Source organism: Colossoma macropomum, unplaced genomic scaffold, assembly GCF_904425465.1.
Source record: "Colossoma macropomum unplaced genomic scaffold, Colossoma_macropomum, whole genome shotgun sequence".
NCBI lineage: Eukaryota > Metazoa > Chordata > Actinopteri > Characiformes > Serrasalmidae > Colossoma > Colossoma macropomum.
Genome location: NW_023494806.1, coordinates 21,304,202 through 21,331,885, shown reverse-complemented (window position 1 = coordinate 21,331,885; position 27,684 = coordinate 21,304,202). Strand labels below are relative to the sequence as shown.

The 27,684-nt window shown below is 40.8% G+C and overlaps 3 protein-coding genes and 1 long non-coding RNA gene across 5 annotated transcripts; 3 read left to right on the top strand and 1 right to left on the bottom strand.

Annotated features, from left to right (window-relative positions):
• The first annotated feature begins 34 nt into the window (after positions 1-34).
• Positions 35-13,636, top strand: usp30 (ubiquitin specific peptidase 30). Of its 2 annotated transcripts, none has more exons than XM_036599245.1 (13): positions 35-173; positions 1,679-1,788; positions 1,871-2,050; positions 2,388-2,491; positions 3,778-3,876; positions 4,016-4,061; positions 5,110-5,204; positions 5,458-5,517; positions 6,398-6,484; positions 7,356-7,436; positions 8,289-8,511; positions 9,087-9,195; positions 10,415-13,636. In XM_036599245.1, exons 2-13 carry the CDS (start codon positions 1,686-1,688, stop codon positions 10,662-10,664), a joined length of 1,437 nt encoding a protein of 478 aa, XP_036455138.1. In that variant the 5' UTR covers positions 35-173; positions 1,679-1,685; the 3' UTR covers positions 10,665-13,636. The 2 variants fall into 2 exon arrangements, with proteins under 2 accessions (XP_036455138.1, XP_036455137.1); XM_036599244.1 differs by having other exon boundaries at positions 73-169.
• Positions 13,637-14,058: 422 nt separating this feature from the next.
• On the top strand, positions 14,059-20,091 carry pxmp2 (peroxisomal membrane protein 2). Its single transcript, XM_036555661.1, has 5 exons — positions 14,059-14,253; positions 15,747-15,869; positions 16,003-16,165; positions 17,682-17,801; positions 17,889-20,091. Exons 1-5 carry the CDS (start codon positions 14,144-14,146, stop codon positions 17,955-17,957), a joined length of 585 nt encoding a protein of 194 aa, XP_036411554.1. The 5' UTR covers positions 14,059-14,143; the 3' UTR covers positions 17,958-20,091.
• A 564-nt stretch (positions 20,092-20,655) lies between these two features.
• Positions 20,656-22,820, top strand: LOC118796663. The gene is made up of 3 exons (XR_005005901.1): positions 20,656-20,729; positions 21,469-21,547; positions 22,632-22,820. It is a non-coding gene; the product is annotated as an uncharacterized LOC118796663 (long non-coding RNA).
• Positions 22,160-24,891, bottom strand: LOC118796660 (polyubiquitin-like). The gene is made up of 2 exons (XM_036555667.1): positions 24,810-24,891; positions 22,160-23,139 (listed from the first exon to the last, which is right to left on the bottom strand). The coding sequence occupies exon 2, from the start codon at positions 23,114-23,116 to the stop codon at positions 22,658-22,660; it is 459 nt and encodes a 152-aa protein (XP_036411560.1). The 5' UTR covers positions 23,117-23,139; positions 24,810-24,891; the 3' UTR covers positions 22,160-22,657.
• Between the last annotated feature and the right edge of the window lie 2,793 nt (positions 24,892-27,684).

Genomic DNA, 27,684 nt, shown 5'->3' with positions numbered 1-27,684 from the left:
CGCGTATTGGAACGCGACCCAGCCGTGTCGTCAACGCGCAGGAGGTCCGTAGAGCAACAAGCGTGCAGCGTGTTTACAGTTCCGCCGTGCGGAGGAAGATGCCCTGGTGCAGACAGCAGGCCGCAGACGAGCTGGTCCGGGAGTTTCTGCGCTCAGGGTCCTCCGCCAGGTCGGTATGTGAGACGAAGAAGCGTTTTTTAAAGCGGGGTGGTTTTGTTTTGTCTTTAGTACTCAGAGCCGGAGCGAACGGAGCTAACCGAGCCGCGCTAACACGGCTCAGTTCAGACACGACGGGGAGATTTGGGTCAGCCGGCTACACAAACACTGCTGGCTTTTAGTTCATAACCTTACTGACCGTTGGAGACCATTAAAACATCAGATAACGCGTTGGGGGTCTTTATTTAGACGAGGCTGAAGTCAGCTTCCTATTCGCCAGCTCCTTGTTCGAATTTTCCGTTCCACCTTAAATGGTGCCAGTAACATTCAGGCGTCCAGGTCGCCTCAGTGTAACTGCGGCGCCATTTAAGGTGGAACGGGGAAATTGGAATAAGAAGCTGGCGAATAATACAGTAAACATAACAAATGTCTGGCTGTGGTTCTCTAAATACACTGCCTAGTGTTGGTTTAGAGAAATTAGCATTTATGTTAAACAGTTTGTCTTTGTTTACAGCAGATTAGGCTGGGTGACATTAATACTCAGCCCAAAGGGAGGCGACTAACTTAGTGGCTAGTTTAACTAACTTAGTTCTGTGTACTTAAAGAGCCCACATCCTACAGTTTTCATGTATTTTATTATTGTTTTTCTTCAGGTTCACTTGTGACGTTCATGTGACTGTCTGTACTCCGAAACAGTCATGATTCATTTTTCCTTTTTATCCTTTAAAATTAGCTGTTTTTTTTTACTTGCTGTACCTTTAAGACTGATACATATGTAAATGCGCTCTGCCTGATTGGCTGTGCTGTTACGCCTCATTCAGAAAGCAGTCTGAAGGCTGAAACACTCCTCATAACTTCAGTGTGAGTGGGCGGGGCTAAACTGTGACATCACAAAAACTAAATTCAAACAGTTAGTCTCCTTATGTGGGCTGTATGAGCAGGAAGTGAATGGTTTTGAAACTTTAACAGTGTTTACATCCTGCGTTAAAGTCTTTTATTTTAAAAGGGGAGGAACGTTGAGTCTTCAATGATATGGGCTCTTTAAGTGCACTTCTGATGGATCAGATGAGATTTAGCCATGTACTTTAGACTAAAATGGTACCAAAAGGGTAAGAATAGGTTTAGGGTTTAGTCATTATCTATTTAAAATAACAGTATTTTCACTTTAAGATAGTTTTAGGCTGATTTACTAAATTAAGTAAAAGATTTAAGCCTGAGTTTTGGTGATATAAGCTGGTTATGTATATAACAGGTGTTTTTGTAGGTTGTAATGTTATATAACTGTTGTTTAACCCATTGATGTCCAACATGTAAATGTAGTAGGAAAAAATATCAGAATTATGTCAGTATTGGCTGATAATTGCTTAAAAATTAATCTGTCTTTCACAAAAGGCAGGAAATTGTGGTTTTCCACGATATTGGCCCTTTAATAGTCCACATATGGACATTAACAGGGTAACAGAATAACAAGTACAGTTTATGTTTGGGAGAAAATCAGTCGTCTGCTCTGTTGTGTCTGCAGGAATAAGATGATAAAAAACTGGGGCGTGATCGGTGGGATAGCCGCAGCCATGGCCGCAGGGGTGTACGTCCTTTGGGGCCCAATCACAGACAGGAAGAAGAAGCGGAGAGGTAAAGAACCCAGCCATTGTTCTTGCGGCAGTTTCTGTGGAACCTGAAACCACTAACCGTTGGTTTGTGGTGTTCTCGGTAGGTATGGTGCCCGGGCTCCTGAACCTGGGCAACACTTGCTTCATGAACTCGCTGCTGCAGGGCCTGGCCGCCTGCCCGTCCTTCATCAGATGGCTGGAAGACTTTAGCCAGAGCAGCGTCAGTCTAGCCAGGCCAGAGATGGACACTCGGCTGTCTAGAACCCTGCTGCAGCTGCTTAAAGGTACAGCCTGTCTGTCTGTGTGTGTCAGGTCTACAGCTGCGCTGGCAGTCCGTCTTCGGATATCCGTCACTAATCTCTCTCTCTAGTTTAATGGGCTTGTGTGCCATGTTATTTTTGTCCCTGGTCACTTATCATATTTAAAAGGCAAATTAATTAAATTTGATTAAATTAAATGTAGTCACTTCTGTCTGGGTTTAAAACATCTCCTGGATTTTGATTAGTTAGTAGTTGATTAGTCAGTAATAAAAACGGCCTGTTTGATTCTAAGGGATAAAGAGAGGTTGTAAAATGAGCACTTAAATCCACTCTTGTTCTTTGTCTTCCTTTTGCTGTTCAGCTCTGTCCAGCCACGAGCCTGTGGAGGACGATGTGCTGGACGCTGGATGCCTGTTAGAAGCTCTTCGTTTGCACAGATGGCACATTAGCTCCTTTGAGGAACAGGTGAATTTTGTTCTTCTCTTGATATGAAGTGTGATAGAAACATGGACTGTGTAAATAGTTCCTCTCGTCACATATGAGCAGTATTTTTAAAAAATACAGTGGGAATCATATTAAAGTAATCTATTCAAACCCAACTATGCAATTCACAGTGAAGCAGTAGTATTTTAAATAATTGTAATTAATTCAGTTTAAGGTCATTACCCTTGTTTTATTAATGATAAAACATTGAGAATCCTTTCCCTTTATTCAATTTCCAGTGAAAACAGCCATTTGTTGCAACTTCTTCATTATTCAGGAGATCAATATAGAGATAGACAGGTTAATCCATTTGCATAATGAAAGAGAAGGTCAAAGAAAATTAAGTGAAAAACAGGAGTGTCTAAAACGCGTTCAAAAAAGGATTAAAGCTACAGAGAAAGTGGGATTCCTAACAACCACCTGGAAGACCTAGTAGACACCAAAACTTCCCCCATCAGATAAACAGCACCTAAAGCTTTCATCTTTGAGAGAGAGGAGAAAATCAAGCTGCTTCAGATCTGAAAACATCCACAGGTGTTTCTGTCCATCCTTTTGCTATGTAAGATGACTCAGCAACCAACTTCTAAGACTGAACTTTGGAGGTGTAGAAAAATATCCCTAAAGCGAGTCTCCTGAAAAGAATGGAAGCTGGAATAAAAATGAAGAGTGGACAGACTAAATCCTGAAAAAGGCCTGAACACAGCTGACGTTAGCTAACTCTGCTAAGTGTTCTGCTGGTTTATGCTGTTGTGAGTGAACAGCTAGACTTCTCCTCTTTGTCTGAGAGAGTGAGAGACGGCGCCACCTAGTGTACTGATGGTTTCCCCTTACTTCAAATGTTTGCAGTCATCCAATACATCTTTTGTTTTAGCACTGGAGCTATGAAGCTAATGCAGCTAGCAAGTAATGGAAGTCTGTGTCACCGAAAATGGAAGCCTTATAGCTTCCAGTGCTAAAATTACAGCATTACATGTCTTGGCTAATCGATTGTATCTGGGATAAGAGGGGGAGTTGTGTAAAATATATTTAGTTATTGAAGCTTCTATGTTATTTTCTGTTAAATATGTTTTTCCTGATGCTGAAAAATGAATATTTTATACTTAATGGCAGTTTTGACTAGAAATTAAATACGTGAAAAGGTGCTCTCTGATTTTTGCAGTCTTGTGTGTATATATATAGATTAGTGATATACAGTTGAACACATAGTGGTACATTCATGGTTTCTGTGCATATGGGATTTATTTATTTATTTATTTTTCTGTCCTCAGGACGCTCATGAACTATTTCACGTCCTCACCTCCTCTCTGGAGGAGGAGCGTGACCGGCGACCCAAAGTCACTCACCTGTTTGACATGGAAACGCTGGAGGTAAAACCTGAACACAGTCACTGCAGTCTGATTACTTACGCCGTCTGTCACACAAGGCCATTGTTTCATTCTCTAAACACCTGCCAGTAATTTGCCTATTGTGGGAAAACTCACTCACAGTTGATGTTTGCTGTTGCAGAAGTCTGTGGAGTCCAGTGAAGAAACAATAAGCTGCAGGAGTCGAGGTGAGCTCTGGACTTTTAGCTCATTTAGTTTAGATTTTAGGTTTTCCCCCATTATTGCAAATGTATTTGATCCCTCAAGACATGTTTGGTGTCTGATGTTTGCTTCTTTAGGAGCTATGAGGCTAGGGCTGAACGATTTTGGGACAATATCTTGTTGTGATGGTTCTTATCAGTATTGCGACTGTGATTTAAATTGTGCGTATTTCCTATTAATTAAAGATCCAGGCCCACCTAAACCGTAAGACAACATTGTCTTTAAATTAGTGATTGCGCATTGCAAAGCACCTGGCAACTCCCTCGCAAGCACCTGGAATACGGTAGCACCCATGTAGCGATACCCAGGCAATCACCTTGAATAGCATAGCATCTAGATAGCAATACCCAGGCAACCACCTTGAATACCATAGCAACTATGTAGCAATACCCAGGCAACCACCTTGAATACCATAGCAACTATGTAGCAATACCCAGGCAACCACCTGGAATACCATAGCAACCATGTAGCAATACCCAGGCAACCACCTGGAATACCATAGCAACCATGTAGCAATACCCAGGCAACCACCTGGAATACCATAGCTACCATGTAGTAATACCCAGGCAATCACCTGGAATACCATAGCTACCATGTAGCAATACCCAGGTAATCACCTGGAATACCATAGCTACCATGTAGCAATACCCAGGCAACCACCTGGAATGCCATAGCTACCATGTAGCAATACCCAGGCAACCACCTGGAATACCATAGCTACCATGTAACCACGTAAGCGAATGTGTGACTATTCAGGCATGCTAACCTGGTGTCTATACACCTCCATTGCTTGTTAGCTACATTAGCTTTGTAGCTCCAGTGCAAAGCTAAATAAGCGAACCTCAGACACCAAACACGTCCTGGCTGATCGACTACATAAGGAGGGAGAAGAATGGTGAGAATTTCATTTTCTCCTAATTGTTCCTCTAAAATTAGCTGAACTCTGTTAGCATCACAGTTTAATCTAAAGCACTAATGTGGCTAACGTGTGTTTTTCTTTCCTTGTGTTGTCAGGACCGCTGCACCCTATCCCCAGCCTCTGGAGGACTCAGCATCCTTTCCATGGACGCCTAACCAGCTACATGGCCTGTAAACGCTGTGAGCGGCAGGTATTTAACACAGTTTATATTCTCCTGAGATTCACCTCCCACAGATTAGGAGAGATTACATCAGTGCAGTGTTTATCATGCTTAAATGTGACTCTGAGAATAATGAGTCAAAGTCAGGAGTGAATTTGGGTGAATGAATAGCTTTTAAAGGAAATACTGCAAAGTATTTTAAAAATGTCAGTGTGGTGATAAACCTTGTTTGTTAAAGCATGTTTATATAAGGTTATTAAACATGCTGCGTTGTCGTTTGCAGAGTCCAGTGCGTTACGATTCGTTCGACAGCCTCTCTCTGTCCATTCCTGCCGTTCAGTGGGTAAGCAAAGCAGACCTGTGGTCACGTGCGTGAAGCATCTCGTATGTTTTGGCCTTAAAGGAATGGCTTAGTGAAAAATCGTACTCACGATCTTCCACTCACCCCAGATGTAGTCGATCAGCTCAGATCAGCTGAGTTTGGTGTCTTTCAAACACTAGAACTCACATCTTTTTTACAATTGTGCCCCTAAAACTTCACATCCAGCATCCAGGTCCAAGCTATGCTGTGTCCTAAACCAACAGGTCTCTGCCGCCTTAATGAGGACCTGGACGCTAGTTGAGAGAAGTTTAGGCATATGTTTACCATATATATTATATCAGCTACATCTAGGGTAAGTGGAAAACTTGTTTTGCTTGTAGTTTTAAAGGGTAACTTCACCAGTTTTTAAAAATTTTGCAAAAATTCGGTGGTTCAGAGTGGTTTGATGTGAAATGGTCCATCGTAAAGAAACTTAGTGAAACCACCAGTGAACCTACACGTGTCTTCTGAGCTTTTATATGGAATGTTGGTGGTAAAATAGTGAAAAATCTGAAAAAATATGTTTTCTTGGAGATTGTTTTGCTTGCGTCTTTTTCAAAACTATCCTAAAACAGTGTCTCAGACATCAGGGAGTGAATTCATAACCATTTCATGTAATAACTGTCTGTGAGGGAGCTTTCAGAGGCGGACGTCTGGTTCCTATCACCACCACTGTGAACAATTCTGACTTCTCTAGAATGGAGCATTTGACACCAAACCACTCTGAATGACTGTTTACATCTTAACCATTGAATTTTGCAGAAATGTAAAAAAAAAAATTGGTGTCTTTAATGCATTCAAGCTGCCTATAGGCTAGTTATACCACTTAAATCAGATATGATAGCAGTGGTTTGTCCTCCAGGGTCGGCCGGTCACTCTGGATCAGTGTCTTCAGCATTTCATCTCTTCTGAAACCATTAAGGAGGTGGAGTGTGAAAACTGCACCAAGGTAAGCTACCAGTCTGATTCGCTGAGTAAACACAAAATACACTATGACCCAATTACACCTGATGAAGTATCAGAATTGGAGATTATCCACAATAAAATGCAGGTGGAAATGCAACCAACACACATTTAAAACAGGTCTATATCTGCTCAAATCGATTCAGTATCTCTGTCACAATCGACACTCTAAACCCCTCCCACTTCTGTGACTCTTCCCTCTGCTGTTCTGCATGTGGGGTGAAAAACAACCACTGGACAGCCACCTCTAAACCGAGACGTCACTGCTCCTTCTGTTCAGCTCTTTTTCGAGTTACTCCTGAGTTTAAAGGGTCCTTATCATTGGAAAACCTCACTTACTTTGCAATGAAACAGTTTAATGCAGTACATAAACACTGTTAATGTTTCGCAGCATGCTATTCTCTCCCCATATAGGCCATATAGTCCGTATAAGGAAAGTGCAAAAACTGCCCGTTTTCAATTCCAGTTTTTGTGATGTCGCTAAAAACAACTCATGTACACACATCCACTTATTCAGCCTACAGCAGTTTAGCCACGCCCACTCACACTGAAGTTATAAGGAGTGTTTCAGCCCCAAGTGCTTTTTGAATGAGGTGCAATATGGGGCAGCCAATCAGAACAGAGCTCATTGACATCTATCAGTCTTGAAGGCAACAACAAAGACAGGCGGTTTAATTTTAAGGGATAAAAACGAGTTACAAGGATATGAAACAGCTCAAATGTGGCTCTAATATGTTTCAATGTGCATCGCATTATGGTGGCATCATTATATCACTGTTTTTCTGTTAAATGTATTTATGTGTATTTTTGTCTGCTGTATGTGAAACAAAGCTCTTTTTTCCGTCGTGCGTGTGCAGACGCAGGCCGGCGAGGTGGTGAATGGACAGGTCGTTGAGAGCCAGAGGACGACGTTCGTTAAGCAGCTTAAGCTCGGAAAGGTGGATGTGCCTCTTAGTTCTCTCCATTCACAACAAACTATTCTGGGTCTGTCTGCTCTGTGCCAACTGGGTGACGGTCAACCTGTGACACATTTAGAGTAAAGAGTGCCTCTTAAATGCTCTCGTCTGCTCGGGTCAGTCTAGTCTGTTCAGCTCTAAATCAGGACTTTCATTCATTGCGTAATCTGGATCCTCTGAGTCCCATTTAACCCTTTAAACTGCGGAGTTATAATTCAGTGTTTAATCTTAAGATTTATTGTTAAATAACTACTATGAGTTACTTAATAATTACTGCAAATTATTGAGTGTCTACTCTTCTCTTGAGTTACTGCTGTGAATTATTCTCAATTCTTTAAATAGTTCTGCATCTGCTGCGTATCATTCAGTAACATCTGTGAATTATTCAGAAACTATGAGAAATTATTCAATAAATTCAATGAATTATTTAATGAACGAATGTAAAATTACTCAGTATTTGCTATATATTATTTAGTATGTCCTATAATTTATTCACTGTCTACTATGAATTATTTGGTATCTACTATGATCTACTGCTACTACTATTATCATTACACTTATTATTGTTTTATTATTATTATTATTATTTTTTTAACCTAATCTCTATGTGCTTCTTTTTCAATTACAGTAGTATTATTACAGTAATTGACTGTACGATACAGACTAGCTTAAAAAACACTGAGTATTCCTTTATGTTGAGTGGTCCTGGTAAAAGCCCATGTGTCTGATTTACCATATTCTGTGTTTTCTGTATGTTTGTGTGTGTGTGTGTGTGTGTGTGTGTGTGTGTGTGTGTGTGTGTGCGCACGTGTGCACGTGTGTGATCCTCTCCAGCTTCCACAGTGTCTGTGCATCCACCTGCAGAGGCTGACGTGGTCCACTGAGGGCACTCCGATAAAGAGACAGGAGCATGTTCAGTTCTCTGAGTATCTGAGTATGGACCGTTATAAACACTGCAGTGCAGCTCAGAGGCTCCAGAAGCCCAGCAGAGCCAATAAACCCAGCAGCAGCGACGCGCCAGGAGACACGCATGACCAGGCCATCGCCAACGGCGTCGGTGAGCGTCGGCGAAAGAGACGGCGAAAACTTGAGTTTATTTTGTACTTTATGCCAAAGCGGGATGTTTCTGCGATGCCTTAGAAAAAGTTCCACTGCTCCACAGCCCTGTGCTGGGGGGCTTTAGGCCCCTCTAGCCCAGTGTTTCTGGTTCTGGAGGCCCGCTGCCCTGCACTTTTAAGTGCTTTTCCTGCTTTAACACAGCCACTTTAACTCAATAATGGACTATTTTTGAGCTGATTGGTTGAATCAGGTGTCTCACACTACAAAGTGCGGTGCAGTGGGCATCCAGGACCAGAGCTGAGACACTGCTCTAGTTAACACTTGGCATTTGGCATGTAAAGCAGCTCCGGAGCGTCCCATTCTATTGGTCAGTGCTTTTTTATGGAGATTGAGTGGACCTTAAATATCAATATTCACTCTGTTTAGATACTTCGCAGCATGTAGTGCAGACGGTCTTTGGCTAACATGCTGTTGCCCTCCATTTTGATTAGGGTGGGTACAGAGATTCATGGTAAACTGTGTCTGTTCAATTCATTTTTTAAAATTTATCGTTGAACTCTGATTTACTTTTAGACCCAGAGCACCACAACAACAACAAACCTCTCACAAACGGAGCCTTCTCATCTGTCTTCATCCGTTCTCCTGGACTCGGTCCTCAGCTCAACCTCACGTATGACTACAGGTAATTCAGACTGTTACATGGCGCAGTAGAGACCCAACAGGCAGTTCTTGTTAGTGCTAGTGTTAATTACATTTTGTCTTAATCTGGAAGAAACACTTTCATAATGTGCCACATGAACAGTTGTTATTGGGAGATATTTTATATTTTATATTATGTCTGGGATGTATGGCCCAAAATCTTATCCCTCCCAGTTGAATAGAAAATTGTCAATTATTATTATAGGCAATGGGCAAACCTAAAGAACACAAAAGGTTTATTTCGGTGTAACATATTAAGAATATTCTGTTTTTTCAAAAGTTTGGTCGCACTTGGTCAAAAGACATGTTTTGTTGATTTTATAAGTGAAAATAAGTTGCCATGTCCTCTACAGAGAACATATATTATGCTGTATTTTTTCTCAATATGTAAAAGTCAGCAAATAAATATAAGTACTGCACTGAAATTTGTAGAAAATGCCACATTTACGTTTGCTCCCTGTAGATAATGTGTTAATTTATTTTCACTTTCAAAACATGTAATTTGACTTGAGATGTTCAAACTTTTGCATATGACTGTATATGTAAATATCTGTGTAGTTGGCTGACCAACTCTGCTAACGGATCTCCTGGTTTGTGCTGTTGTGAGTGAATGGCTAGACTTCCTCCTTGTTTAGCCAATAAAAGGCACACATGGCCACCAGGCATGTTTTAGTTTTGAAGTTTTGTTTCAGTTTTCTGTAATAGTGCATGAATAATTTTTATTTTCTGAAAAGGAAGTTTTAGTTTAGTTTTCTAATTTATTTATTTTCATTTTTTATTTGCTTTTTAGTTGCTTTACTGGTTTTGTACTAAAGCTTTTGTGAGTTTTGCAGTGCTAAGTTAGCACAACAGTGGACCACGCTCAGCTAAGTTGCAAGCTTAAATGCATCATAATTTTCTGCTTATTTAAGATTTGACAGGAAATTCACTCCAAGACTGTCTGAATTAAAAAAAAAAGGCAAAAAGTAAAGTTTTATCCAAAATACTATTTATTTCACTGCTAGCTTTTTGTTAAACAGTAGTTTTAGCTTATTAAAGATTGTGTGTTCGTGGGTTGAGGAGTTGAAAATAAGTCAAATGTGCGCTATTGATATCAAAACAGTTTGACTTTATTATTTATGTCTCAGTTGTTACTAATAAAACGAATAAAACTGTAACTAATAAAACTGATACTAAAGTCGACTGCTCTCCTGTTCCTCCAGCTCGTCGGAGTACCTGTTCCGGTTGACCGCTGTGCTGGTGCACCATGGAGACATGCACTCGGGCCACTTCATCACGTACCGCCGCGGATCGCCCTCCCCCCGCAGCCCCTCCCCCTTCAGTCCCCAGTGGCTGTGGGTGTCGGACGACGCGGTGCGCAAAGCCAGCCTGCAGGAGGCGCTCTCCTCCAGCGCGTACCTGCTGTTCTACGAGCGCGTGCGGGGCCGACCCGGCCTGCTCGCAGAGGAGTAGCTGCAGACCTGCCGATTGGCCGCCTTTACTGCGCGTGCTGCCCGGAATAGTCGTACCAAAACGAGGCGCTGCCCTGTGGGCTGCGATCTGTCAAGGAGCTGATTTAAAAACTGTTTCTGAAGGAAGAAATGAGGCCTCATGCTGCAGCTTGTGTTTTTTTTTCGGATAGAAATAGGGAGATTAATAGGGAGACCTTGTGCACCAAATGAGCACCAACTCGGAGCTCCTCCTCAGTGTTCACAGTGCAGAGACCTTGGTCTGCTTTCATGGTGTTTACCCAGCCACCTCCTTTTGTTACGTAGGACCCCAGAATTTCCTCAAGTTTGTGGGCTTGGTGAAGCGCATCAGAGCAGAAAGACAGCTGAACAAGGGAAATTCCACCGATTTTTCAAAATTTCTGCATAATCAAGTGATTGAGATGTGAAGTCGTTCAGAGCGGTTTGGTGTGAAATGGTCTTTGCAGTGGTGGTGATAGGAACCAGGGGTCGCCATGACTACAACACAAACATAGCCATTTTATTCACTATCCAAAACCACCAGTGTAATGTTGATGAAGGTAAAATAGAAATAAGTTTGAGGACTATTTTACCTCATAACACCTTACATGTATCCCTCCACCATGAATGGAATTAAAAAATATGTTTTAGACCAAAGTTGTCACAGTGTCTTAGAAATCATGCAGCATCTTTATAACCATCTCATGTAATAACTTTCTGTGAGGGAGCTTTAAGAGGTGCACATTTGGTTCCTATCACCACCACTGTGAACAAGCCTGACTTTACATCTTAACCAATTAATTATGCTGAAATTTTGGGAAAATCGGTGGAATTCCCCATCAAATGTTAAGTCGATTTAGTAGATGTTCATTTTGCTGCAATATTTTTTTTAAAAAAACAGCCCACGATTTCTAGCTGCTAATGAATTGTGTGCGTTAGCATGCAGTAGTAATGTTAAACGACGACAAACCAGCCTGCTTTGGTGATGTTGGTACTCAGTGTTGGTGGAATGACTTCGGACATCAGTCTTTCAAGGACCATCCTGATCTGGACCAGTAGCCTTGGGATATTTTAGAGTTAACCACTGTTCATTTCCCTGTACAGCTGTCTATCAAACCGTGTCATGATCATTTAGCAGAGCTGCGAAGGATGATCGTTCCTTTCCTTTGAGGCAGTAGCGAATAACAAGTGGACTTTTCTCTTTGTCTGAGAGTGCGAGTGAGTGAGTGAGTGCATGTGGGAACCTACTTTTGCACATATACTGTGTGGAGTTCTTAAAGTGTTTGACTTCCCCCACCCCGTGCCAACTTCTAGTCTGGAAACAACTTTAAAGGGGAATTCCACTATTTTTTCCCAAATTTTTGGTGTAATTCAGTGTTTGAGTGTAAACAACATCATTTCAGAGTGGTTTTGATGTGAAATGGTTCACTGTCAACTTTACCGACTCAGAACCGGGGTCGCGATGGGCCGATCAGCGACACCTTTCTCCAGTAACCTGTTTCAGCAAGTAATGCCACAAAGAAGCTGCTTAAAGCTGCACTATGTAGCATTTCTGAGTCAGACTAAAAACAGGTTAAATATGGTGTATAAGTTGCCCTGTAAAACCTAAAATAGTCATTTAAAGTCGAGGCTTCTGGTCTGGAGTGTTTTTCACAACCCGTCGCATGTCTTTGCATGTTAACGGCACACGCACAGCCTCAAAAAGAAGGTCCGACTCGATGTTTAGGTGTCAACGACACGTTTTTCACAGTTTTGACTGAGTTCTCTTTCACTCATTGCATTAATCCGCTCAGCGCAGGGGTCCGAAGCACAGCCCGCATTACACAGTGTTCTTCCACACGTTGCGTGCAATTACACATTTCCACCAGAGGGGTCTCCAAATCCCAAAAGCTTACATGGTGCAGCTTAAAAATGGGACAATTTGTGTTTCTTGGCAGCCTCTTTTACAGCCTCTTGTCAAAATAATAAAGTAGTTAAAGCTTACTTTGTTAAGTTAGCCTACAGGCTACTGTTGCTCTAGCCTACTGTTATTAGACTGAGATCTAAAATTTTGACAGAACCAGTTTGAAGAACTGAGAACCAGCAAAGCCAACAAGGAAACATGTTCTGAAAGCATGGAAGCTGCAGCACGGCTTTATCGTTTTAACAAACATGACCAGCTTAGCATTCGCAGTGCTGCCTCCCTCTGCTTTAGAACGTTTTAAAGCTGGACGATGTATCCCGATACTGTCGTCAATCAGCACGAGCCTAGAAACTACATGTAATGTTAATGATAGTAAAATAGATTGTAAATCTGAAAAAGTAGGTTTTCTCTGAGGACTATTTTGCCATGTAACACACTGCTTGTATCCCTCCACCATGAATGTATTTTTAAACATACGTACAGGTAAAACAATGTCTGGGACATCAGGTAACACATTCATAACCATTTCATGTAGTAACTTGCTGTGAGGGACCTTTTAGAGGTGGACGTCTGGTTCCCATCACCACCACTGTGAACAATTCTGACTAGGTTTGTCTAGAACGGAGCGTTTCACACCAAACCACTCTGAATGACTCTGTTTACATCTTAACCACTTAATTATGCAGAAAATTAAAAAAAATCTGATGGATTCCACTTTTAGTCCTCTTAGAGAAGCTGACTAGATGAGATAATCCTATGACTGTTGTGTGTAGTGGGCTGTTTGTCAAAGCCCTTCGGTCAGGGTTGTGTCGACTACTGCAGAACCAAATATTGTCTTCAGTAAGTGATCTGTCCAGTAGTCGGCCCCGTTCAGGAGAAGCCCACTGCCAAGTGTGCCCATGTGCAGTACTGTTTGAGGAGTAAAACAACATTGTATGATAATTGTACGTTAAGCCATTTGCACTGAGATCTATTTTTATGATGACCTGTTGCCGTGTGTATGATTGTAAGAATGGATTTTGAATGTTTTCTCACATTTAAATTATGCTGAATAAATTTCTGCAACTGTAAAACCTGACTTCTTTTTGAAATTGAGCCACATAGTGGCATTTTGCGTATCCCATTATTGAGATACTAAATTGTGATTCCGAGAATATGACAGAAACTCATAAGTGCGAGATAGCAAATCATAATCATGCGATTATAAGTTCTAATTATGACAGAATCTCACTATTACTAGACAGAAAGTCATAGTTATGAGATAGCAAGTCAATTATGGGAGATCAATTGCTACCTTAAATCCACTGCCACCTTAAATCCCCAGTTATCGCTGACTTTAATCCACTTCTCACTCTATTTATAGAAATCCACTACTTATGGAATAAAGAGTCGATTTGAGACGCACCCGTCACTTCTAGATCGCGATCTGTATAGATTTTCCTCGGTAGGGCGCAGGGAGCGAGTGAACGAGTGCGCCGTTTGGGACGCGCCCCGTTCTCCGGTCGCCACCCACGGCACCCTTCTCTCCGAGCTCACTGCTGCTCACATGTAGCTTAGTTTATCTGGACACTGAGGTGACGATGCCGGTCAGAAGTGTCCCCGTCCGAGAGCCGGCTTTCCCCGGCAGGTTACTGCAGCAGTATCTGATTTTATTAAAGAAATATCCCATTATCACCAAGTCGGTCACCAGGTCAGTGCTCTGCTAGGTTAGTGAGCTAACGTTAACCTAGCTTTTCCAGCTTTTTGCGCTTATTGTAGGTGTAAATGTCTCCATCACCAACCTGCTTTTCGCACAGCTTGGTGTTCAAGTGTGTAATAACGATGTAGTTAACTTATTTGTCAAAGTTAGCTTCCTGTTCGCCAGCTTTGTGTTCGAATTTTCCGTTCCACCTTAAATGGTGCAGCAGTTCTATTCTGGTGCCTGAGGCGCCCGCATGAAACTGCTGCACCATTTAAGGTGGAACGGAAAATTCGAACACGAAGCTGGCGAACAGGTAGCCACGTTGTGCACAGACAGGTGGGTCTTCGCTAGCTAGTTATAATAACTCCATTTCTACGTACTTAAGTAGATTCTCGACTGATTTGGACTAACAAACTTAAGTTCACAAGCTGAGATGCTGAACTCCCATTGCAGTTCTATGGGGAAACCAGTCCTCGCTAGACTTTATAGACACCTTTAAGCTTATTTTCCTTCAGTTTGAGCCATTTTTTGTTAAGTGTCAACTCTTTTGAGTGTGGATTTATGCTGTGCCACCGTGTTTTGCTAAAAACGACCTTTGCACTCTTAACTTAGCCCGGTTTTTTTGAAGCTGGGGTCTCTTTTTTGGCCAATCAGCCCCTGTTGTTTTCAGTCTCGCCCCATTTCAAGTGAAAAGCCCTGCTTGTCAACATAGAGGGGCAGAGTTTTAACCGTTTAAACCCTTGGCTGCACACAGACTGACTCCATTAAACATCCTCAAAACAAGACTTGAGGTTAATGTAGGTAGTTTGTGAAAACTTTGAACCTTTTCTCACTATTCATACTCGTTTTTTTTGGTCCTTTTTCCTTTTAACGCTCTTAAACCAGCCAGCTAAATGCCCACCTCCAAGACATGGACTTGTAGTCCCGCCAAATGAAAGTTAAAGACGAACTCTGGCCAAAATGAAAAGTGTTACTATCACTACATCCACTGTAAACGTGCCTACTTCAGTCTTACAGAGGCGTCACGGTGGCCTCTAGAAAGATTTTCCCGTTTAAAGACAAGGAAATTCCCCTTCTGATGACATATCTTGAAGGTGGGAGGAGCTTTTGAAAATCTGCAAGTGTTCAGGGATTTTTGATGGCAGGCTGTTTAAAATGTTAATGCTAGCTTGGTTGTATTTTTAGGCTGCGTTTGAATTCATAATTCAATTTCTGCTCACGGACTAGGAAAAATCACAGAAAATGCCCCCTCGGCTGGGAATTCTACTCGGAAAGTCGGGAAATTGTTCTGCATATAACAAAATAACAACATGGCTGCTCAACAGTAATGACGATCCACTGCTCTGCTTTTAAATGAGATTGGTTTTAGGTTTACTTTAGCTGGCTAGTGTGTTGCTAACAGCGCTCGTTTTCTTGGAGACGTCACATGCAATGCATGCTGGGTATTGTAGTGAAAGAACACTCATGAGCGAAAACATGATCTGTTTCTGTTCTGTTTGCAGTGGTATTCTCTCAGCGCTCGGGAACTTCCTCTCTCAGTATTTAGAGTCGAAGAAAAAGCGTAAACAAGGCCGTCCAGCGAAGGAGGTGGACCTCTATGGACCCATCCGTTTTGCTGTGTATGGGTAAGGTGACCATTGACTTGTATAAGTTATAGAGCGGTCTGGATTATAAACCTGTATCTCTGCACTTTTACACAGTTTTTACTTTATTAGTCGCCCAGTCTGTGCAGTCTGTGCATATGTGATGTGTTTGCAGGCTGGTCATCACAGGTCCGGTCAGTCACTACTTCTACCACCTGCTGGAGGCGCTGTTCCCGGCCACGGAGCCCTACTGCATGCTGAAGCGTCTGCTGCTGGAGCGCCTGATTATCGCCCCCGCCTTCCTCCTGTTGTTCTTTGTGGTGATGAATGCTCTGGAGGTACACGGCTCCCAGCACGGCTTTTCAGGAAGAAACGTCGAAGCCTGGTTTATCTGACCTACATAATATGCCTGGCTTCTGTTTAAAATAGCCTGAAGGGACTCGCTTAGTGGTGCCTCATAGTGCAGAGTGTACAGGTCACTGCTTTGGCTTAGATGACCTGTATCCCTCGCGTTTTGAAATGTAAGAGAAATGCAGAGAAATCTACTTCGGAATATTTAGTAACTACTAGAAATGATTCAGTATCTACTTTTAAATATTTAGTAACTATTTCAAATTGTTCAATATCTACTATGAATTATTCAGTATGTACTATATATTATTCAGTATCTACTATGAATTATTTAATAACTACAAAAAATGATTCAGCAACTACTGTAAATTATTCAGTATCTACTATAAACTATTCAGTAACTACTAAAAATTATTTAGTAGCTACTGTAAAGTATTTGGTATGTGCTATGAATTATTCAGCATCTACTATGAATTATTCAGTATCTACTATGAATTATTCAGTATCTACTAAAATATTCAGCATCTACTATAAATTATTCAGTATCTACTGTGAATTATTCAGTAACTACTATAAATTATTCAGTAACTACTGTACATTATTCAGTATCTACTTTAAATTATTCAGTGTTTGCTATAAATTATTCAGTATCTACTATAAATTATTCAGTATCTGCTATAAATTATTCAGTAGCTACTGTAAAGTATTTGGTATCTACTATGAAGTATTCAGCAGCTACTCTAAATTATTCAGGATCTACTGCGAATTATTCAGTAACTACTATAAATTATTCAGTATTTTCTGTGAATTATTCAGTATCTACTACAAATTATTCAGTAACTGCTGTAAATTATTCAGTACCTACTACAAATTATTCAGCATTTACTATGAATTATTCAGTATCTACTATGAATCATTCAGTATCTACTAAAAATATTCAGCATCTACTATAAATCAGTAACTACTACACATTATTCAGTATTTTCTGTGAATTATTCAATATCTACTATTAAGTATTCAGTAACTACTGTAAATAATTCTGATGTACTAGAAATGATTCAGTAACTACTGTAAATTGTTCAGTGTCTACTAGAAATTATTCAGTAATTACTGTAAATTATTCACAATCTACTTTAAATTCATTCAGTATCTACTGTGAATTCATTCAATGTCTACTTTAAACTTATCCAGTATCTACTTTGAATTATTAAGTATTTACTATTAATTATTCAGTGTTTAAAAATAAATATTCATCAATTTCCTTAAATAGTTCAGTAACTGCTATAAATCAGAAATGTCTATAAATTATTCAGTAATGACTATACATTTTTCATAAAAAAATTTATTATAAAATATTCAGAAACTGCTAGAGAATTATAAGTTCTGTAGTTATAAGAGCGAGGAGCTGAATTGTGGCCCCCTCCTGGCTAGCTAACTTGACCATAGCAGGTTGTTCACAGAGCACTTCTGAGTGTGAGAATGTGCTCTCTGTGATTCCTGCAGGGTAAGACCGTCGTAGACCTCCAGGACAAAATGAAAACGCGGTTCTGGTCTGCACTCAAGATGAACTGGAAGGTCTGGACGCCGTTTCAGTTCATCAACATCAACTACGTTCCTGTGCAGGTGAGCATGAGTCCTCTGACCTGAGGGATATTTATGGAAATGACCCTTATTTTACCTGAGCTGTTCTGTTTTTCTCTCTCTTTGCAGTTTCGGGTGCTGTTTGCCAACATGATTACCTTGTTCTGGTATGCCTACCTCGCATCCGTCAGGAAATGACATCTAAGTAGGGTTTAGGGAGCAAACACTCTTGAACAAAGATGGTTCTTCAAGGGTTCTTTAGTAAAAAGAATGCTTCTACACAGAACCCTGAGTTCTATGGTGAGAACCGTGGTTATTTGCATGGTGAAATGGTTCTTCAGCTTGACTTTGTTGTATGTGGTTCTATATACAACCCCGTTTCCCAAAAAGTTGGGACACTGTGCAAAATGTAAATAAAAACAGAATGCAGTGATGTGCAAATCATTTTTTTATAATCCTATATTTGATTGAAAATAGTATAAAGACAACATATCAAATGTTGAAATTGAGAAATGTTGTTTTTGAGAAATATATGCCCATTTTCAATTTGATGCCAACAACACGTTCCAAAAAAGTTGGGATGGGGTCATGTTAACTACTGTGATTCATCACTTCTTCTTTTAACAACACTTTGTAAGCGTTTGGGAACTGAGTAGACACTGCTGTAGTTTTGAAAGTGAAATGTTTTCTAATTCTTTTTTGATACAGGATTTCAGCTGCTCATCAGTTTGGGGTCTCCTTACACATATTTTTAGCTTCGTAATGCGCCAGATGTTCTCAGTGGGTAGTTTAGCACCGGGACTCTTTTAATACGGAGCAATGCTGTTGTAATTCATGCAGAGTGTGGTTTGACATTGTCTTGCTGATATAAGTAAGGCCTTATCTGAAAAATACGGCGTCTGGATGGGAGCATATATCATTCAGTATCAATGGTGACTTCACAGATGTCACTAATGCACCCCCATACAATCATAGACGCTGGCTTTTGAACTGTGCACTGATAACAAGCCAGATGATTCTTTTCCTCTTTAGCTCAGAGGAAGTGGAATTTCAAATTTTGATTAGTCAGACCCCAGAACACATTTCCACGTCTGTCTTAAATGAGCTCGGGCCCAGAGAAGGCGGCGGCGTTTCTGGATCCTGTTTATAAATGGCTTCTTCTTTGAATGGTAGAGTTTTAACTTGCATTGGTGGATGCAGTTATGAACTGCACACACACAGTGGTTTTCTGAAGTGTTTCTGAGCCAATGCAGTGATTTCAACTACAGAATCAAGTCTGTTTTTAATACAGTGCCACCTGCGAGTCTCTGGGATGTTCCCTTTATACCCAATCATGTTACTGACCTGTTGCCAATTAATCTACTTAGTTGTGAGATGTTGCACCTAGTATTTTTTTAGCATTACACAGCTTTACCAGTCTGTTGTTGCCCCGTCCCAATTTTTTTTTCAAACGCGTTGCTGGCGTCAGATTCAATATGGGTATAAATTTTTCAAAAAACAATAAAATGTATCAGTTTCAACATTTAATGTATTGTCTTTGTACTATTTTCAATTAAATATAGGGTTTAAGTGATTTGCTCATCATTGCATTCTGGTTTTATTTACATTTTGCACAGTGTCCCAACATTTTGAAAATGGTTCTTCTATTGTCACAAGCTTGACATTGTAACAGTAGAAAAAGCCGTTATAGTGCTATATGGAACCATTTTCAAAAAGGTTCTATATAGAACCATTCACGATTCTCCGTCAATCTGAAGAACCATTTCACCATGCAAAGAACCATGGTTCTCACCAGAGGACTCATGGTTCTACATAGGACCATAACCTGTACTAAAGAACCCTTGAAGAACCCTCTTTTTTAAGAGTGTGGGCCAGTTCTAATGAAGCCAGTTTGTGCCTTTGATACTGTGCTAAGTCAGGTATGGATGAATCACTGCCTTCTAATATAGATTTTATATCATCGTCTGTGGCAGATTGCCGCAGATATTTGTGCTACACGAGAGTTTACTAGATTATTTGAATTCAGAAATGATTTTCCTGCAATTATTTTTGTTAAATGACTGTTGCACTGGGAGTAATCATTTTAGCTAATGCTAAAGCTAATGCTAACATGCATTAACTGGTTGTAGCATTAAACAGGATTATGTTGTACGTCATGTTTGCAGATGGTACACTACTAAAAAATGTCCCACTGTGTGAATGTTTGAATAAAAATAATTTATTTGACTGATTAAAGGATGGTGCATACCAACGGTTGTTGGAGCCAACAGCTGCCCATCAGGAAAAAAATGTGCATTAAAATGAATTTTTCTAGTCTTCATAGTGCATGAAAGGTGATTTCTGCCACTTTTTGTTCACTTAAGTGTAAATGAATATGTACAATAAGGGAATGTCACAGTCAGAAAAGGGAGAGGGAGGGAAAAAATGTCTGTGGTTACAAAATTATTATGAAATAAGCATATTTAAAAGTGTAGTATCCTTGCATTCATGTCCATTTATTCCTATGTGTTTCTATGATGTCATATATTGTCCATTTTGCCACCTATTAGCAAATATTTTTTCTCTCACTCAAAGTTGTCTTAGAATTTCTGCCCACTGTTCTATAGAAGGAGATTCCATCTTATACACATTTCATTGATTTTTTGCTGGCTACCAGAAGTATTCTTGTTTAATATTTGTCATAATCCATAACGCACACACATTATCTAACCCGCTTATCCTCCTGGGTCGCGGGGGTGCTGGAGCCTCTCCGAGCGGTCATTGGGCGGAAGGCAGGAAACACCGCGGACAGGTTGCCAGTCCATCGCAGGACAGACACACTCGCACCTAGGGGCAATTTAGTATCTCCAATTGGCCTGACTTCATGTGTTTGGACTGTGGGAGGAAACCAGAGCACCCTGAGGAAACCCACACAGAAAGGATCCTGGTTGCCCGGCCAGGGAATCGAACCCAGGCCCTTCTTGTTGTGAGGTGACAGCACTACCCATTAGCCCAGAATGTCTTTAACCGCATCGTATTGCATTTCCAAAGGATGTGTGTATGATTGGCCTCTTTACTCCCACACATCCTCCAGCATGGTTGTTGATGACCAGTTTTTCACTCCTTATTTCAGGTGTAGCGTCAAATATTTCCATCCAAATTCTTTCCACATCCTTGAACAGTTTGTATGAGAGAGAAGGAAACCCTGCTGCTCTCCCTCAGCCTGTCTGTCTGTATATGTTATATTCAGAACCCAAACAGAGAGTGAGACTCTCGACCAATGAGAAGCGCTAACAGCTTTGCTACGATATGAGATTTAAGCCAAGCTGAAATTCAGACAAACTATATATGCCACATCCAAGTGAATATATATATATATATATATATGTATGTAAAATGTAGTAACTTAGGACCTAAACCAGAGGCCCCACCTTAACTTCTACAGCCCCGTTTTGCCGACTTTAACTCGTGCAGTGTATAGAGTTTAGATTAGCTTCTTTTTCTTATTTCCCGTTCCACCAGATGTACATTCAGACGCCTGTTCGGCGTGTAAATGCGACACTGTTTAAGGTGGAATGGAAATTCAAATAGGAAGCTAATTTCAGCCTCAAGAGATTATCAAATGTAACGCGACGACATGGTGCTGCTAACACAGCAGACAGACCTCCGTCGAGTTTAATAACTTAGCTAACTATTGTTTTCACAATTTTCATGTATCAATAATGTGAAGATGGACAGGAGTGGCAAGAACTGCAGAGAACCGAGGTATGAAAAAGCCAGTTGAGGAGGATGGGGAGATTTCTGAGCAGGTGAGCAGTGAGAAATGTTGACAGGACATTAAGTTACATAGCCTGCTAGCTAACATCAGCATCATTTGTAGCATATTGACTGTCGTGATTGTGTCACTTTTAAGACAAAACTTTAGTTAGTTTTCATTTTAGCACTATTTAGCCACCTTGTTTATCTCAGTGTAGCATATAAATAGTAAATTGAGATAAGAGGAAGAAAAGAGGAAGATGAAAATGCAGATTTTAGAAAATACTTATGTTGCACGAAGGCAATGCTGTGTGTGTAGCTGGAGAGTTTAAGAGTTTAAGGTGGGCTGGTCTGCATCATGTAGTTAACTCCCGGCCTGTCCCACTCCGGCCCTGAGGGTCTGTATAATAATCATATCAATTTTTTAAACTCAAATGTGGTTGATAGATTACCAGAGTTGGGGAAGCTACTTAAAAAATACCAATTACTTCACACTGGAAGAAGTTGAACTACATCAAATCCACCCTAGAGAGAAATCTGGTATGGTTAACTAAAGCTACTTAAAGTAGTTTGAACTACTTTGCGAAAGAAAAAAACATCATTGATGTAATGTGGTACGAAATTATAACAAAATATAATGCAAATAGTCACATGCCAGCAAAAAATGCCACACAAATGAGTTTATTGTAAAGTGACCGCTTGATCACAGATCATACATAAACCAAAAAAATTGAACACTCCACTATTCATGGGAAAATGTGAGGAATGTGAGCTTTTTATGGCCCAAAACGGTTTGTAGTTTTAGTAGTTAAGTACTTAAAAATGACAAAAAAAGTGTTTTTACTTCTTGAATCACTACGCAAATATGAATGTAGTTGAACTACCAGGTACTGCAAAATGTAGTTAAACTTCTCGTTTAATTGGATGCAGTGCACTACTCCCCAACACTGATAGATTATTTTTACTATAGAAGTGAAGCGCATCACATTTAACATTCATATAATGTAATGTTTTGCACAGTCCAAATAAAATGATTTACGATAATCACGCAAACCCTTGTTACAAAAAAATACAAAAAAATCTAATTCTGGATTTTGTGTTTTCATGTCACACTGGGTACACGGTTCCTTATTTCAGTTTCAAGTTTTTTCAAGTTGGCAACCCTATCCCCGCAGACGGATGGTCAGGTGAATGGTGCTTCCGTTGGCGATGCCGTACTCCTTCAGCTGCTTCCCGGCTTCGAGCTGCCTGCCGCCGAAGATCAGCCTCTGCTGGTCAATGGGGGTGCCCTCCTTGTTGTAGACCTCGCTCTGCAGCTCGTCGACCGTCTCCTCGGTCACGTCGTAGGTTTTCACCTGGCCCTTCTCGTTTTTGACGAACACCTGGATAGGTGCGAGCAGCAGCAGCATGACGGTGGAGCCTGAGCTGAGGCCGTAGCTGCTCAGTGGAGTTTGCTCATTCTGCAGCCTCGTCTGCAGCCCGTTGCCCATGGAGACTTGCACACGTGAGGTGGGCATGTCGAAGGTCTGTGCGGCCACCCGCTTCAGCTCGCCCACCGTGGCATTTCCACTCATGCACACACTGCGGCACTCTCCGCTCACAAGCTTCACAATCAGCTTCATCACTGGATCAATAAATCAATAACCTGCAAGACACAGAGAAACATATTATATTATAAACTGAACATGACTACAGGAAAGTTTTCCAGTTTTTAGAGGCAGAGCACCTCATGGACCTGGCTTGTAACTCACTCACTTAATCACATTTAACAAGATTATCCACAAGGGGGCGCTAATGGCACTCTAGAAACTACAGCAAAAACAATCTTGTGTTAGCTGAAATGGCTGAGTCTATTGGGTTACTACATGCTGGTACTCTGAATAATGCAGTAGTTGAAAGGTAAACAGAGTCATTCAGAGTGGTTTGGTGTGAAATGGTTGATTGTGGAGGCTCAGATTTCTTTACAGTGGTAGTGATAGGAACCAGGCATCACCATGACTACAACACAAATATAGCCATTTTACTTACTATACAAAACCACCAGTGAACCTACACGAGTCTTCTGAGTTTAATATGGAAATTTGATGATGGTAAAAATGATAAATCTGGAAAAATACGTTTTCTTTGGGGACTCTTTTGCCGCACAGCACCCTTCGTTGTATCCCTCCACCATGAAGGGATTTAGTTGTTTTAGACCAAAATCTTCTCAGTACAACGTCTCAGTCATCGGGCAGTGAATTCATAACCATTTCATGTATTCACTTTTTTATTAGGGAGCTTTTAGAGGTGGACGTCTGGTTCCTATCACCACCACTGTGAACGATTCTGACTCAGTAAGTTTCTCTAGAACCAAACAGCGTTGACTCAACTCTTACGGTGTCCTGAATGAACCCTTACAGCATTTAATGAACACCATTCATTGTTTCACAGAATGCACACACTGTTGAATTAACACTGGTCAAATAAACACTATGGACTGGTTTCCTGGACAGGGATTAAAACGATTTGTGGACTATATTTTCCTTTCAATGGAGAATTTCCATTCAGAATGCTTTGTAGTCCAGAAGTAGGCTTAATCCCTGTCCAGAAAACTAGCTCTATAAGACTGAATTCAGCACTGAGGATTTTGGAGGAATCCAGACATACCCACAGTGTGGGATTAACTGTTAAAGATCTGGATAAACACACACACCACTGAAGTAAAGCCCTGCTGTATTGACTTAGCACCTACAGCGTTGGTATACAGAACTGTGGTGATAGGAACCAGACGTCCACCTCTAAAAGCTCCCTCACAGACAGTTATTACATGAAATAGTTATGAATTCACTGCCTGATGTTTGAAACACTGTTTTACGATAGTTTTAAAAAGATTTTGGCCTAAAGTGTAATTTTAAAATGTCTATATCTGTGTTGTAGTCATGGCAACCCCTGGTTCCTATCACCACCACTGAAAAGAAATCTGAGTCTCTACAATCAACCATTTCACACCAAACCACTCTGAATGACTCTGTTTACATCTCAAACAGCGAATCATGAGGAAACTATGGAAAATCAGTGGAATTCCCCTTTAACTCCTAGTGTTAGGTGAACTCCTATAAAGACTGCACAGACTGAATTCATTAACAGGGATTCCCTATAAATAAGCACAGTGTTAAAGGAACTCAGTCAGTGGATTAACACCTAAATTACTGAGTCAAAAGTTGTTGAAAAGCAGTTGAATAAAGTGAATAAACACTCTGAGTTTAAACACTCTGAACACTGTGGAGCTGCAGTTTTAATCTGTCTATTAAAGCTGTTTAACAGAGTTTAACTCACCTCTGAGTGACCGGTGTCCTGTGTGAATGCAGATCAGAGAGACTCGCTCTCCCTTAGTATAAACGATGTCGTGGCCACGCCCCCTCGGCGCGCCAGCCAATAGGCGGAGAAGAAGCCTCTGGTCTAGTTTTCGTTTTTCCTGAAGGGACACTTTTGGTTTCCTTTCTCCGCCCGGGCGGTGACGTCACCGCAGGAGAGAGGCGTAGCCAGCACAGTGTAAATGAAACAGATAAACCCTTTATAAATAATATAATATAATATAATATATAATAAATAAATATTCCCACCCAGTCTGGTTTTTCTCTGTCCCACTATATTTATATATATATATCAAAACCTCGTATCTCCAAAATGGTAACTTTACAGGAGAAGGAAAAAACCTACTTTTAATGTAAGTCAATAGAATCAGACTTCTTTCCAAGTCATTTTTGGCCGTTTCTTTCAGTCCGTTTATCATTAAATTTACACACAAAGTAAATCAAAAATAGAGAGACGAGGTTTTTGTCCGACAGCAGCAATACATAAAACCAATGAGCCACTCTGCTCACCAACCAATCAGCACTTGGTAGCAGTAATGCTAACCAGTTAGCACTCAATTGTAGTAATGTTAAAGTCTTCCTGCCCAGAATCTGTTTGCTGAAGAAAAAAGGAAACATATATGTAAGTTTTTTTTTTCCTTTTTTAGTGAAATACATCCTTCTACTTTCTTTCATTAAAGGAAAGTTCTGGGTGAGTGAATAGAAACTATTTTAACTTTTCGTTTTTAGCCGTTGAGCTCCATTTACTCCCTTTCACTGAGGACTCGCTCAGGGCCGCCATCGGCATTTTGCAGTCCTGATTTTGGTATAACGGAGGAAATAAGAAGCGGCCAGACTCCTCATAAACCGGCTCTGGAACAGTCCAGTCAAGGTCGAGCGCTCAGGCGGTGTGGACCTGATGGGTGCTCTGTCCCACCCCAGCTTGGGTCAACAGCTAACTCAGAGAGCTCTGTTAGCATTCAGACCGTGTTTGTATGGCAGAGCTGTGGCCAAAACAGCTCAACAAAGCAGCCGACTTGTAAACAGTTGTGTTCACCTTCCTCCTTCTAGACTCTCTGCTGTTATTTTTCAAACCGCATCAGCGCAGACACAGATTGTGACACAAAGGATTATGGGATATGTAAGGCAGTGGAGGATCCATCAACATAGTAGCGTCCAGTGAGTGGCTGTTGTGGTCATAGAGACTCTGCGCGAAGGCTTAAGGTAGGAGTGCGCCCACCTAAAAGGGGCTTAAAGGTTGTTGATGATGTCATTTATCCGTCTTAAGGTATTTGTATGTGTTTATCGTGCTGTTTTGAGTCAGGGAGTGGGCTTAGTTAGTGTGGGTTGGTGGTCATCATGAGGGTGAAGTGTATGGCTAGTTGTGACAACCCCTGGTAGTGGTGATATTCCACCTTCCGTTGGTGAAATCGAAGCCTCCTGTATCGTACTCTACCTCAGTGTTACAATATTTATATATGTATATATATATATATATATATATATATATATATACATATATGTTTTGCAACTAAGTACATTATTTGTAAACACCCAACACAAAGTATTTGATTGGTCTTGCAGTGTTTTGGCATTTTGGCCCCCCAAGACAAAAATTTAGGGCACCCCTGCTCTAGAGTGTTCTATGGGAAAGGCCTTCTTCACTCACTGTTCATAACCGTCCTGTACAGTGAGAGTTCTTAAAGGAATGGTCTGGTGTTTTTCAACCTAACGTCCATCTGCTGCATCTGTAATGTGTGGTCAGTTACCACACAAAATCATTTCAATACATTTTGTTGTCCTCTTAAAAGAACAGAAAACACGTATGGAAAAGATGTTTATGATTCAACCTCTAAATTATACAGACGTTTGGAAAAACTGGAGGAGTTCCACTTTAAAATTGCATTGTATAAGTTATTAATGATCAATATCAAAACAAATGTGCTGATGTAAATGTCAGTCGCTCAGTGTCGATAAACACAGTCTGTACTTTGGACCAGCCTTTGCCCACAACAAACAGCACAGTGAGTTTCCATTTCCACTCAGAAAGTGTTCTGGAGAAAGGAAACAGAAAAGCTAACGGAAAAAACGGAAAGTGATCATGTGACGGGGAATTCCAGCTGGAATTCTCTACGTCACACATTCCTGAAGGAGAGCAGGTCGTTTTCAGGAACACTAAAGTCTCCTTTTATTAGAATTATATATATTTTACTGTAGCTCAGCCTGTAGATTAGAGTGAGTGGACCTTCAATGGAGCCCACCAGAAGGTCACTCAGCTGAACTCCTATCACTGCATAATAAACAGTAGCATGTTTATTGTTGTTGTTTTGGATCCTGAACAGCTGCATTCTCCACATTAATGACGCTACTAATCAGGTGACAGTCTCAGTTTGTGTTCTGCAGCTTCCACATAAAAAGTGCACAACATCTCTCAGCCTTAAAGACCAGCACATTACTCCTTAATCAGAGTACGAGGGCCACAGCTTAAAGGGGAACTCCACTGATTTTTCAGTCTCTGTGTAATTAAATGGTTTATATATAAACAGAGTCATTCAGAGTGGTTTGGTGTGAAACGCTCTGTTCTAAAGAAACTTACAGAGTCAGAATTGTTCACAGTGGTGGTGATAGGAACCAGACGTCCACCTCTAAAAGCTCCCTCACAGAAAGTTACTACATGAAATAGTTATGAATTCACTGTCTGATGTCTGGCACATTGTGTTATGACAGTTTTAGCCCCTCAAGTGGTTTTATTACACACTTCAATAACCTACAAATAGCTCCACCAGTTTGCATTGAAGTGTCTGTAGTTACTGAATAATAAGCCTTTGTATGTAATAAGACTGGGATGTTAAGGGGTT